Source organism: Hemiscyllium ocellatum, chromosome 22 (genome assembly GCF_020745735.1).
Source record: "Hemiscyllium ocellatum isolate sHemOce1 chromosome 22, sHemOce1.pat.X.cur, whole genome shotgun sequence".
NCBI classification, from domain to species: Eukaryota; Metazoa; Chordata; class Chondrichthyes; order Orectolobiformes; family Hemiscylliidae; genus Hemiscyllium; species Hemiscyllium ocellatum.
This window is the reverse complement of record NC_083422.1, coordinates 55,352,679-55,365,397: the sequence shown is the minus strand read 5'-3', so window position 1 is coordinate 55,365,397 and position 12,719 is coordinate 55,352,679. Positions and strand designations below refer to the sequence as shown.

Here is a 12,719-nt window from a genome sequence, read left to right as displayed (position 1 = left end):
CCTATCCGGCACTATCAGCAAGTTTGCTGCACCTTTGGCAATGATCTTTGCATCCTCACTGTCCACTGGAGTAGTGCCAGATGATTGAAGCATAGCAAATATTATTCCATTGTTCAAGTAAGTGAATAGGGATAAATCCTGGGAATTACAGATGAATCAGTTTTAGGTCTGTGGTGCACAAATTATTAAAGAGGATTCCAGGAGACAGGATTTATGATTGCTTGGAAAACCATAGTTTGATTAGAGACAAGAGTCAAAGAGTGTGGTGCTTGAAAAGCACAGCCAGTCAGGCAGCATCTGAAGAGCAGGAGAGTCGACATTTCCAGAATAAGCCCTTTATCAGGAATTCACATTCCTGATGAAGAGCTTATACTCAGAACGTCAACTCTCCTGCTCCTTGGATGCCTCCTGACTGGCTGTGCTTTTCAAGCACCACACTCTTTGACTCTGATCTTCAGCATCTGAAGTCCTCACTTTCTCCTATTTGATTAGAGATAGTCAGTCAGCATGGCTTTATGAGGGGCAGGTCATGCCTCACAAGCCTTCTCGAATTCTTTGAGGATGTAACAAAACACATTGATGAAGATAGAGCATTGGATGTGGTGTACATGAATTTTAGCAAGGCGTTTGACAAGGTTCCCCATGGTAGGCTCATTCAGAAAGTAAAGAGGCATGGGATACAGGCAAATTTGACTGTCCGAATACAGAATTGGCTGGAAGACCGAGGGTGGTAGTAGATAGACAATATTCAGCCTGGAGCTCGGTGACCAATGATGTTCCAGAGGAATCTGTTCTGGGACCTCTGCTCTTTGTGATTTTTATAAATGACTTGGATGAGGAAGTGGAAGGATGTCAGTAAGTTTATCGATGACATGAAGGTTGTGGATAGTGTGGAGGGCTGTTGTAGGTTGCATTGGGATATTGACAGGGTGCAGAACTGGACTGATAAGTGGCAAATGGAGATCAACTTGGAAAAGTGTAAGGTGACTTTTGGAAGGTCGAATTTGAATGCAGAATTCATGATTAAAGGCAGGATTCTTGACATTGTGGAGGAGCAGAGGGATCTTGGGGTCCACGTACATAGATCCCTCAAAGTTGACATCCAAGTTGATAGGGTTGTTAAGGAGGCTTTCATCAGTAGGGAGATTGAGTTTAAGAGCCATGAGGTTATGCTGCAGCTCTGTAGAGCCCTGGTTAGACCACACTTGCAATATTGTGTTCAGGTCTGGTCGCCTCATTATAGGAAGGATGTGGAAGCTTTAGAGGATCAAAGGAGATTTCTCAGAATGCTGCTTGGAATGGAGGGCTTGTCTTATGAAGAAAGGTTGAGGGAGGTAGGGGTTTTTTCACTGAAGCTAAGAAGGGTGAGAGGTGACTTGATAGAGATGTATAAGATGATGAGACGCATAACGTGAATAATCAGAAGTGGCTATCATGAGGGCGAATGATTTCAAGGTGATTGGAGTAAGGTTCAGGGAGATGTCAGAAGTAGGTTCTTTACGCAGTGAATGGTAGGTGCATGGAATGCACTGCCAGTGATGTGGTAGAGTCAGATACATTAGGGACATTTAAATGACTCTTAGATAGGCACATGGATTATAATACAATGAAGGGTACATAGGTTAGTTTGATTTTAGAGTAGAATAAAAGGTCGGCACAAAACTGAGGGCCAAAGGGTCTGTGTGCTGTACTGTGCTGTACTGATCTGTGTTCTAAATGTATCCCAGGATATTATGGGAAGCTTTGGAAGAAATTGCAGGGCCCCTAGCAGAAATATTTCTATGATCTAAAACCACAGGTAAGGTGCCAGAGGACTGGAAAGTGGCTATATTGTGCATTTGTTTAAGGAATGGTATGAGGAGAAGCCTGGGAACTATGGACCTGTGACCTTGATGAGTGGGTAAGTTGTTGGAGGTGATTCTAAAAAAAGGGTTTGCATGCATTTGAAGAGGCAAGGGATGATTAGGGATAGACAGCTAGTTTTGTGCGAGGGAAATCATGTTTTGCAAATTTGATTTTTTTGAGAAAGAAACCAAAAGATCGATGAGGGCAGAGCATTGTTTACATGGACTAAAGTGAAGCCTTTAACAAGGTTCTGTATGGTAGACTAACTAGTAAAGTTGTATCATGTGGGATTCAGGGTGAGCTTACCACTTGAATACAAAACTGGCTTGACAGTAGGAGACAGCAGGTGGTGATGGAGGGCTGTTTTTCAGGCTGGAGGCCTGTGACCAGCATTGTTCCACAGGAATTAGTACTGGGTCCACTTTTGTTTCTTGTTTATATAAACAATTTGGATGAGAATGTGGGATGCATAGTTGATAAGTTTGCAGATGACACCAAAATTAGTAGTATAGTTGACAGTGAAGAAGGTTATCTAAAATTACAAAGAGATCTTTTTCAATTGGGTCAATTGGCTGAGATGTGGCAGATGGAGTTTAATTTGAGTAAGTGCGAACTATTGCATTTTGGTACAACAAACAAGGGTCGTGATTATACAGTTAATGGTAGGGTGCTGAGTAGTGTTGTAGAACAAAGGGACCTAGAAGTTCAGTCACATAATTCTTTAAACATTCGTGTCAAAGGTAGACAGCGGTTAAGGCATTTAGCATGCTTGCCTTCATTTCTCAGACCTTTGAGTATAGGAGTAGGGATGTCATATTCAGATTGTTTAGGACATTGGATGAAGCCTTTCCTGGAGTACTGTGTGCAGTTCTGGTCGCCCTGTTATAGGAAAGGTATTATTAAATTAGAGAGGGTTCAGGAAAGATTTACCAGGATGTTGCCAGGAATGGAGGGTTTGATTTATAAGGAGAGGCTGAATGGTCTGGGACTTGTTTCACTGGAGTGTAGGAGGTTTATAAAAGCATGATTAGGCATAGATAAGGTAAATAGGAAGGATCTTTTTTCCCAGGGTAGTGGAGCCCAAAACTACAGGGGATAGATTTAAGGTGAGAGGGAAAAGATATAAAATGAACCTAAGGGACAACTTTTTCACGCAGAGGGTGATGTGTTTATGGAACAAGCTGCCAGAGGAGGTGGTGGAAGTGCATACAATAACAACATTTAAAAGGCATCTGGATGGGTACATGAATAGAAAGGGGAGAGAGGAGTATATAGGCCAAATGCTGGCAAATGGGACTAGATCAGTTTAGGCTGCCTGGTCAGTGCAGACAATTTGGACCCTGCTGTATGATTTTATGACTCTAACTTGCAAATTTGGACAGCTATTGCAAATTGTAATAGGAATTTTTTTTTAAAGAGAATAAAGAGACAAAGTCTCTTTCCTGGGGTGGGGGAGTCCAGAACTAGAGGGCATAGGTTTCGGATGAGAGGGGAAAGATATAAAAGGAGACCTAAGGGGCAACCCTTTCACGCAGAAGGTGGTATGTGTATGGAATGAGCTGCAAATTGGGTTTGGATATCTGGTTGACTTGGATGAATTGGACTGAAGGGTCTGTTTCCGTGCTGTACATCTCTATGACTATATGACTCTCTGATCATTTTGTGCATGTATTTTGGATGAAATTTTAAGATTTTGCCATGCAGCTTCACTTATTTGATGAAATCATTTTAATGATTTTTTTATGATATACTTTGCTATTTACGGATAATACACTTCTATTACTTCATAGAAATATTTATAGTCATACCAAACCTGAACCAAACCATAGCAGATTTATTTACAGGTAATAATTAACCAAACAATAACAAAATTATTGACTTCAGTCCAATAGCACAGTAGCTTTGAACCAGTTCATGAAAGGGCTTAACAAAAAGCAGCTGACATCCTTTTTCTTCCTGAGCCCTGAACCAGAAGCTACAGGTTCATGCCCTACTTGAAGAAAGCATGAAAATAGGTGAAAAGTGTCAAATCATCAACCAGAATATCGAAAAATAATGTGCAGAACTTCTTGGAGGAAAATGGTAATTGAGATGCTGCCTGATCCTTGCTGTTTACAATCTTTCTCTAAATTGGATACTCTTTTCTGGCTGTGGATTTCTGTTTGTTCCATACCTATTGTGATTAGATAATTAACTGCCACGTTAAACGTTACCACATTTTATATCCACAAAGTTGCCTGAGAATTCAGTCTGCACAAGCATCTCTGAACTAAGTGCTGTTTCTGTTAAAACACCTGATTTTGATTATGATTCATAGCTTGATGATGCATATTAATTGTTTCGAGCAGTTCGATGTGCTTCATTCTTACTTATACAGACACGTGAACCCCCAGTACAGACTCATTTGGCCAAATTTCGTCTTCCTGTGGCTGTTCTTCTTTGGCTGTCTGCTCTCTCATGAGACAGAGATAACTGGTGATGGTTTAACCCCACGCATCAGGCCAAGTGGAGAGGTTGAAAAGAGAGTCCTTCAAGGTAACCTCAGCCAGTGTTAGAATTGAACCCACACTGTTGGCGTCATTCTGCATCATAAAGGAGACAGCTGGTGAGCCTGGAATCTGATCAGAGTAGAGAAGGGCCCTGAGGATGCAGGCTAAGCAAACTCACAGTTGGATGCTCTTGGCTTGATCCCATTAACTCTTGCATTTGCACTACCCATGTGGTTTAACATTGTATCAAATTACTGCTGATGCTAGAACCTAGAAATGTGAAGCTATCAACAGCCCACCATGTTACAATTTCAGTATCCTGGCCCATGAACTTGGTCTCCCGGCCCATGAACTTGGTCTCCCTGAAGTTGATGGTCAAATTAAACTTCACAGTCATGAGTGAATCTGTCTGTTTGCAGCTGAAAATTTTCCTCAGTCTGGCATCATTGGTATAGAGCAAATTTCATTTTAGGACTTGATGCCTTTTTGCCTTGGATCTCAGGTGGACAACACTGAATAGCTTTCTGTTCTAGTGTGTAATTGGCCACCCTCAGTAGCTAGACTGAAAATTTATGATAGCAGCAAAGAACATGTCAAAAGGTTTCAGTCTCAAAAAAACTGTTTGAACCCTCTACTTATCTCAAAGTGTTCCAATGTTGCCCTTTCATAGTAGACCTGATCTACCATGTGTTCATAGAAAAAGGAGGCCACAACCTATATCTTTGGAGGGCAGTCTAATTTTCTTCAGTTTAAATGAACTACCTCTACTCATGTGAACAAATGCCTTGGTGCAATCGAAGAATACAATATTTATCAGCCTCTTTTGTTCATAGAATTACTCTTGAAGCTTCCAGACTGAAAAGATGAGGTCAATTGCTGATCATCTTCCTCTTTCACCACATATGAATTCTGGGTAGATGCTTTCATCAAGCATATCCTGAGATACTGCCTATCCTTTCCAACAGCAAAGTAGAATGCAGAAGCTGAGGAATAATCAGTTTCTCGCTTCTGAAGATTTCAGGAATAGCATCAGCACTTGGAGCTTTGCCAAAGGCAACTTAATAGCTTTGCTAAGCTTCTCCACTATGGGTTCTTTCATGGTAGATAGGCAGTCAGAGATTTTTGGAGACAGTGAGGTCTGCAGATGCTGGAGATCAGAATTGAGTGTGTGTTGCTGGAAAAACACAGCAGGTCAGGCAGCATCCAAGGAGCAGGAAATCAATGATTCTTCCTTTCTGACAGCATATTCAGAGTAGTAATACACCCATCTGCAACTGTTTAATATAGTTGGTAAAGATTGAAATAAGTCCACAGAGGCCAGATGTCTTGGCACTGTCCTTGTACGTTGAATGTTATTTGATGTAAGGAAGTACTCCAATGTCCTGCTGGAAAATTATGGCCCATTATTTGTGGCCAATACTTCTGGGAGTCCATGCATTGTAAAAGATATGCATGGTTTATCTCTCAAAATGTTTGACGAATGAATTCTATGCACGTCCAACCAGTTGGAGTTGGCATCCACAATGATTAAGAACACTGAGCTCAGGAAAGGACTTGCAGAGTTGATATGTAACCACATTCAGGGTTTCCCTGGCCATTCCGATGAATGTGGAAGAGTTGCTGGTGGTAACGTTTGCCCTTGTTGGCACTCTGGCCAGAACCCCACCAACGCAGCTATATCTTCATCCAATCCTAGCCACCAAACATAACTTCTGTCTAGTATCTTAGTTTTGGAGACCCCTGGATGACACTGGTGGAGTTCAGCCAGTATCTGGCAGCAACCTTTGCTAGGGACAGTCACTCTTGCTCCCCATAATAATATGTCATCCTCGTAATATTATGCTGTTCTCTCTCGGTCCAGAAAGGTTTCAATTCTGGTTGTGATGGCCCTTTATTCTCTCCCATTACCACCAGCTGTTTCAGTTTTGCCAGGACCAAGATCTTCTATGTTCAATGTCTGATTCAATCTATGTTCAATCTGTGACTGGGAGTGTATCCAGAAAATTTTATACCATTATAGATTGTTCCAGTGGCAGTACCACTGACAGTGTGTCTACCAGAGGCAGCACCACGCATCAGCATTCGCTACTTGGCCTCTCGGATGGTGTTCCGACTTGCAATTAGAGCACACTGCTGAGTTCAGCCTGAAACAATGGATGGTGCTGCTTTGTCCTCTTTAAGTAGGCCTAGCAGGCATTTGTGGTCTGTTATTATTATACATTTTTGTCTATAAAGGTATTGGTGAAGCCTCCTGACTTCAAATTTGACAACCAAACCTTGCTTTTCTATGTGTTTGCATTTATGTTGGCATTAGCCAAAGTCCTGAATTCATAGCTTTTGGGCATTCCACTCTATTGGGCCTCCTATGAGCTAATTCTACCCTGATGTCATACAGAGAGACAGCACATGTCAATACCAAATCTCACTTGGGATAATAATGTGACAACATCTTACAGGATGATAGCTGTTTCTTTACTTCCCTGAAAGCCATGGCTTGGATATGTGCCCTTTTTTAGGAGTTGATGCAAAGGTGACAGGATGGGGGCCAGGTTAGGTATGAACTCTCTACAATAATTCACCAGCCCAAGGAAAGATCTAAGCTCTGATACAGACACTGGAGTCGGGCACCTTTGATTGCTGACACTTTATCTTCCAACACGTGTAACCCGATCTTTAGATTTAGATTCTCTACAAAGTGAAAACAGGCCCTTCGGCCCAACCAGTCCACACCGACCATCTGAAGAGTAACCCACCCAGACCCATTTCCCCTCTGACTAATGCACCTAACACTATGGGCAATTTAGCATTGCCAATTCACCCGACCTGCACATCTTTGGACTGTGGGAGGAAACCGGAGCACTCAGAGGAATCCCACGCAGACACTGGGAGAATGTGCAAACTCCACACAGGCAGTCGCCAGAGGCTGGAATTGAATCTGGGACCCTGGTGCTATGAGGCAGCAGTGCTAACCACTGAGCCACCGTGCTGCCTCTTGTTGACTCTGTAGCCCAAGTAGGTCATTTGGAGTGCATGGAACACAGTTTTCTTTTCTAAGGCTTATGCCTGCCTGGGAGACATAGTTAAGGACTATGTCCAAGTTCTCTAAGTGCTCCGTATTGGTTTCCTGTAATTAGTACATCAATTAGATAAATTGCCACCTGGGGTAGACCTTGTAAAATGTTCTTCAGCCTGTACAATCATTCAGCACAGGTTGACAATACCCCAAATGGCTGTCTCTTTATATGGGTATAAGCCCATATGGATATGAATTGTAGCATACATCTGGGAATCGCCATCTAACTGTAATTGCAAGTACGCATAGCTCATGTGCAGCTTTGTGTCAGCTGTATGTGAGGGATTGGTTATTTATCCAGCTGCAAAAAGTGGTTTGCATTTGTTCACTAAGGGGAAAAAGCCCATCAGGCTTCACAGTCAGTACGACTGGTGCTGCCCATTCCGCAAACTGGACAGGTTTGATTATTCCTTCACTGTCCAGCTTTCCCATAGTTTTATAGTTAAAACTTTTAGTTGTCAAGTTAGATATCTAAAGTAAAAATTGAAGGAACTGCGGATGCTGTAAATCAGAAACTAAAACAGAAATTGCTAGAAAAACTCAGCAGGTCTGAAGCATCTAAGGAGAGAAATCAGAGTTAACGTTTTGGACCCCGAGGAAGGGTCACTTGACCTGAAAAGTTAACTCTGATTTCTTTCCACAGATACCTACAGACCTGCTGAGCTTTTCCAGCAATTTCTGTGGATATCTAAAGTGTTGGTGGTTGACTGATGTAATTTGATCAAAACTAGAAGTACACTTTACAATTAGTATGTTTACCTCAGTTTAGTATGATGAACCAGAAGTAGGTTGCTTTTTTAAATCTTGTTATTAATACTGCATGTTTGTAAAAAGATATTTCATAGTATCTCCACAAGGACACAGTGGCTCAGTGGTTAGCGCTGCTGCCTCACATCACCAGGGACCTGGGTTCGGTTCCAGCCTCGGGCGTCTGTCTGTCCTTCTGGAGTTTGTACATTCTCCCTGTGTCTGTATGAATTTCTTTCAGGTGCTCTGGTTTCCTCCCACAATCCAAAGATATGCAGGCTAGGTGAATTGGCAATGCTAAATTGCCTGTAGTGTTCAGGGATGTGTAGGTGCATTAATCAGTAGTAAATGTAGAGTAATAGGGTGGGTGGTGGGAGGGTCTTCGGAGGATTGGGCTAAAAGGCCTGTTTCCACATTTGTAGGGATTTTATGCTTCTATTCTAAGTGTAATAAATCTTCTGCATTATATTGGCCGATTTTATTTCATAAGTGTGCATTTGATATTTTTCCCAATTTGCTACACAAAATAGTTTGTTATTGCCTGTTCTTTTCAGAATATTAGCAATGTTGAAATTTTTAGTTTAGGTTCTATAATTTTACAGAATTAATGTAAATAACATACCAGATAACTAATTTTCTTTAGACTTATGAAAGCATTTTAATTAAAAACAGAACAGGCCCTGGAGAAATATCGGAAGAGTAGGACAAGTCTTAAACGAGGAATCAAGCGGGCTAAAAGGGGTCATGAAATAGCTTTAGCGAGCAGTATTAAGGAGAATTCCAAAGCATTTTATTCTTAAATAAAAAGCAAGTGGGTAACTAGAGAAAGGATTGGTCCACTAAAGGATAATGAAGGAAGGCTGTGTGTCAAACGTGAGAGAATGGGTGAGATTCTGAATGATTACTTTGCGTCAGTGTTCACTGAGAAGAGGAACATGATGAAATTTGAGATTAGAGATAGAAATTTAATTAGTCTGGGTCATGTTGACAGAAGTAGGGAAGATGTCTTGGGTAGGCTAGATGTTATTAAGGTGGACAAATCCCCAGGACCAGATGGGATCGATGCCAGGTTGCTGAGGGAGGAAGTAGCTGGGGCCCTGACAGATATCTTTGTGGCATCCTTAAATACAGGTGAAGTGCCGGAGGACTGAAAGGTTGCTCATATTGTCCCCCTGTACAAGAAGGGTAGTAGGGATATTCCAGGTAACTACAGACCAGTGAACCTGACGTTGGTGGTGGGAAAGTTGCTGGACAAGGTACTGAAGGGTAGGATCTATATATATTTAAAAAAGAATGGGCTTATCAGTGATAGGCAACATGGTTTTGTGCAGGGGAGGTCGTGCCTTACCAACGTACTTCGAGGAAGTGACCAAGTTGATAGATGAAGGAAGGGCTGTTGATGTCATATATATGGACTTTAGTAAGGCGTTTGATAAGGTTCCCCATGCTAGACTGATAGAGAAGGTGAAATCACATGGTGTGCAGGGTGTTTTAGCTGGGTGGATAAAGAATTGGTTGAGCAACAGGAGACAGAGAGTAGTAGTTGAAGGGAATTTCTCGAAATGGAGAAAGGTAACCAGTGGTGTTCCACGGAGGTCAGTGCTGGGGCCACTGTTGTTTGTGATATACATAAATGACCTGGAAGAGGGCACTGTTGGTATGATCAGCAAGTTTGCAGATGACACGAAGATTGGTGGAGTAACAGAAAGCATAAGGGACTGTCAAAGAATACAGGTGCATATAGATACATTGGAGAATTGGGTGGAAAAGTGGCAGATGGAGTTCAATCTAGACAAATGTGAGATGATGCATTTGGGCAAGTCTAATTCTAGAGCGAATTATACAGTAAATGAAAGAGCCTTGGGAAAAGTTGATGGGCAGAGAGATCTGGGAGTTCAGGTCCATTGTACTCTGAAGGTTGCTGCACAGGTGGATAGAGTGGTCAAGAAGGCATATAGTATGCTTGCCTTTATTGGATGGGGTATTGAGTATAAGAGCTGGCAAGTCATGTTAAAATTGTACAAGACATTGGTTTGGCTACGTTTAGAATACTGTGTACAGTTCTGGTCGCCACATTACTAAAAGGATGTGGACGCTTCGGAGAGCGTGCAGAGAAGGTTAACGAGGATGTTGCATGGTTTGGAAGGTGCTAGCTATGAAGAGAGGTTGAGTAGGTTAGGATTGTTTTCATTAGAAACAAGGAGATTGAGGGGGGACCTGATTGAGGTTTACAAAATCATGATGGGTATAGAGACAGGGTGGATAGACACAAGCTTTTTCCTCGGGTGAAGGATTCAATAACAAGAGGTCACGCTTTCAAGATGAGAGGTGGAAGGTTTAAGGGGGATACACGCGGCAAGTACTTTACACAGAGGATGGTGGGCATCTGGAATGCCTTGCCAGTAGAGGCAGGCATGGTAGATTTATTTAAGATGCGTCTGGACAGATGCATGAGTAGGTGGGGAGCAGAGGGAAATAGATGCTTAGGAATTGACCGACCAGTTTAGACAGTACATTTGGATCGGCTCAAGCTTGGAGGAATGAAGGACCTGTTCCTGGGCTGTAAATTTTCTTTGTTCTTTGTTTTAATGCAGCTCTTCTCTTGGGAATTTAAAAAAAAGAGCCTTGATTGAATGAAAAGTTCAGTTTTCTTTGTTAACTGATACAATATCCCAAGGAGCAAGAATTGGTCTTTTTCCATTTTAAGTGAAAACTGGTTGTGTATTTAATTAGCATGTTCTCATTTTGCAGATTACAAGACAACATTATCAGAATGCCCTGATGGCATCCATAATGGACAAAACACCACAGTCATCAGACAGTGAAAATACTAAGATTGAATTGACTTTAAATGAGCTGCATGATCATTTACCTGATGAAACGGCAAACCTCCTAAATGAACAGAACTGTGTGTCTCATAAATCAATTCACAGCATGCACAATGAAGGCACGATATAGAATACCTGCAGGATTTTGTCCTCACTAATGTTTCAGAGAGCTAATCCTGTATTCTGTATGCATGCACACATGCAAGCACATATGTCCACTGTCATGAGACCAAAGAGATGTGCCTCGGCACAAGAAGGTGAAGGAAGACAATCAGAGGTGGGTGAACTGAACATTAAACAACTGCCAAGATTCAGACACATCCTCTGAGCACAGGTGTCTTGTTATCCTTTATAATTGTGGGATTTTTTTTTGTTTTCCTTACACAAAAGGAGAATGGTAAAATATTGGAAAAAAGTGCAAGTATAAAGCTACTTTGTGGCTGAGAAAAGAAATGTGTATTTTTTTAATGAAGACTTACTGAGATTAACTGTGAGACTGTAAAACATTTTTAAAAAAATTATGGTATGTGATTTAAGATGGTCATTGAAGGTGAATTTTCTAAATTTTGAAGATGCTTCCATTACTCCAGCTTAATTTAGTACATGTTTGATATTTTAACTTCCTATTGCATTATATGGGACATAGCTGCATATTTTAATCCCAAAAGAGTTGGGGTTGCTGGGCATTTAAATTGTAACTTGAATATGGAAACTCAGTTCAACATTTGCACAACACATCATTGACGTAATTGATTTCAACACTTGTATGCAAACTGTGAATAATAGTCCTATATAGGGACTAGAGAACTTCTTTGGAAGGAATAGCTACACTTACATAGCAATTAAATATGCCAAATCCATAAATGGTAGAATGTTTAAAGAAAAAAGGGTTTTTCACATGTGAGAAACACAGCTATAATTGTACAAGTGTTCTTACAGCAGAACTGACTATCACTACGTATTGTTTAATCAACCAAGTTTGCAAGTAAATTGCAATTTGTATTATATTGTACAAAACTGACTCTGAGGTGAAGTATTCTGACTACAGTATTCATAACTGTATATATTAAGCACAAAAAAAATCTATGGATGAAGTGTAAGTTTCATAAGATTGTCAGTTAAATGACATTTATAATTAACAATGGTCAAGACTTTGTAGATTTGCAGACTATTTATTTTGTATATGATTTATTTGTATATTTTGTGATTTAATTGAGTGTTTTGTTTATTATTCTATCATTCCATTTTGGTTAAAATGGTTTTATTCTAAATGGCATTTCATTCCGGTTTTTTCCATTGTAATATTTCTCAACTTGGTAAGAATTTTGGTTATATTCTTGGTAATGAGTGCCTCTTCACTCTGTTTTTTTTTCCTTTAAGCAGTTATAAACTGGTAAAATCATTCAATGGGGATAATTATGGAAATGTTAAAAGACTAACTTGTGGCCTAGAGTTGGTTAATGGAACTTTTCATTTTATACTTCAAAAGTGAATAACTTTAATAAAGAAATTATTCATAATTAAATGGACACTGATTTATTATCAGGACATGTTTGAAAATTAAGTTTTGCAACTAGTCTAGAAATTTAATGGGAATATTGGCTGTCCATTAATCCAGGGTCGAGAGTGCGGTGCTGGAAATGAGCATCATTCCTGATGAAGGGCTTATGCCCAAAACGTCGATTCTCCTGCTCCTTGAATGCTGCCTAACCTGCTGTGCTTTTCCAGCATCACACT

The 12,719-nt window shown here is 40.7% G+C and overlaps 1 protein-coding gene across 1 annotated transcript in view; it reads left to right on the top strand.

Annotated features, from left to right (window-relative positions):
- LOC132826367 (metal transporter CNNM2-like) overlaps window positions 1-12,116 on the top strand; it is a 240,191-nt gene extending 228,075 nt beyond the window's left edge. Inside the window, exon 8 of the mRNA XM_060842241.1 lies at window positions 10,906-12,116. Within this exon, the coding sequence (XP_060698224.1) occupies window positions 10,906-11,112 (207 nt within the window). The 3' untranslated portion in view covers window positions 11,113-12,116. The remainder of the gene's footprint in view (window positions 1-10,905) is intronic.
- Window positions 12,117-12,719: the final 603 nt, after the last annotated feature.